General features: G+C 45.5%; 1 protein-coding gene across 1 annotated transcript in view; it reads right to left on the bottom strand.

Moving 5' to 3' along the window:
- Positions 1-147: 147 nt before the first annotated feature.
- C922_05764 (hypothetical protein) overlaps positions 148-516 on the bottom strand; it is a gene marked incomplete at both ends in the record, with an annotated part of 6141 nt that continues 5772 nt past the window's right edge. Inside the window, one exon of the mRNA XM_008821335.1 lies at positions 148-487. Within this exon, the coding sequence (XP_008819557.1) occupies positions 148-487 (340 nt within the window). The remainder of the gene's footprint in view (positions 488-516) is intronic.

Genomic DNA, 516 nt, shown 5'->3' with positions numbered 1-516 from the left:
GTTGAGGTTGTGGTTGAGGTTGTGGTTGAGGTTGTGGTTGAGGTTGTGGTAGTGCTTCAGGTTGTGGTTCAGGTTCGAGTTCAGATTTTGGTTTCGGTTGAGGTTCTAGTTCTTTTTCTTGGCTAAATTCGTGTTCTAATTCTAATTCTATTCCATTTTTTGATTTCCCTCGTACCTCTGATTGCGTTTGTACTTGTGGTTGCGGTTGTCGCTGTGGCTTCGATTGTCGTTTTTGTTTCGGTTGTCCTTTTTGTTTAGGTCGGATTTCTTGTTGGCGTCGCATTCGTTGCTGTGGTCGGATTTGTTCTTGCGGACCCATCCGTGGCTGTTCTTGCAGTTGCGCGTTAGGTCTCGCTTGTGGCTTTGGTCGCAATTGTCGTTGTCGCTCTTGTGGCCGTTGCATGTGTGGTTCAGGCTGGTATTGTGGTTGTATCTGTTGTTGTGGTTGTATCTGTTGTTGTGGTTGTATCTGTTGTTGTGGTTGTATCTGTTGTTGTGGTTGTATCTGTTGTTGTG

Source organism: Plasmodium inui, assembly GCF_000524495.1.
Source record: "Plasmodium inui San Antonio 1 unplaced genomic scaffold supercont1.169, whole genome shotgun sequence".
In the NCBI taxonomy this organism is placed as follows: domain Eukaryota; phylum Apicomplexa; class Aconoidasida; order Haemosporida; family Plasmodiidae; genus Plasmodium; species Plasmodium inui.
This window is presented reverse-complemented; position numbering and strand designations above follow the sequence as displayed.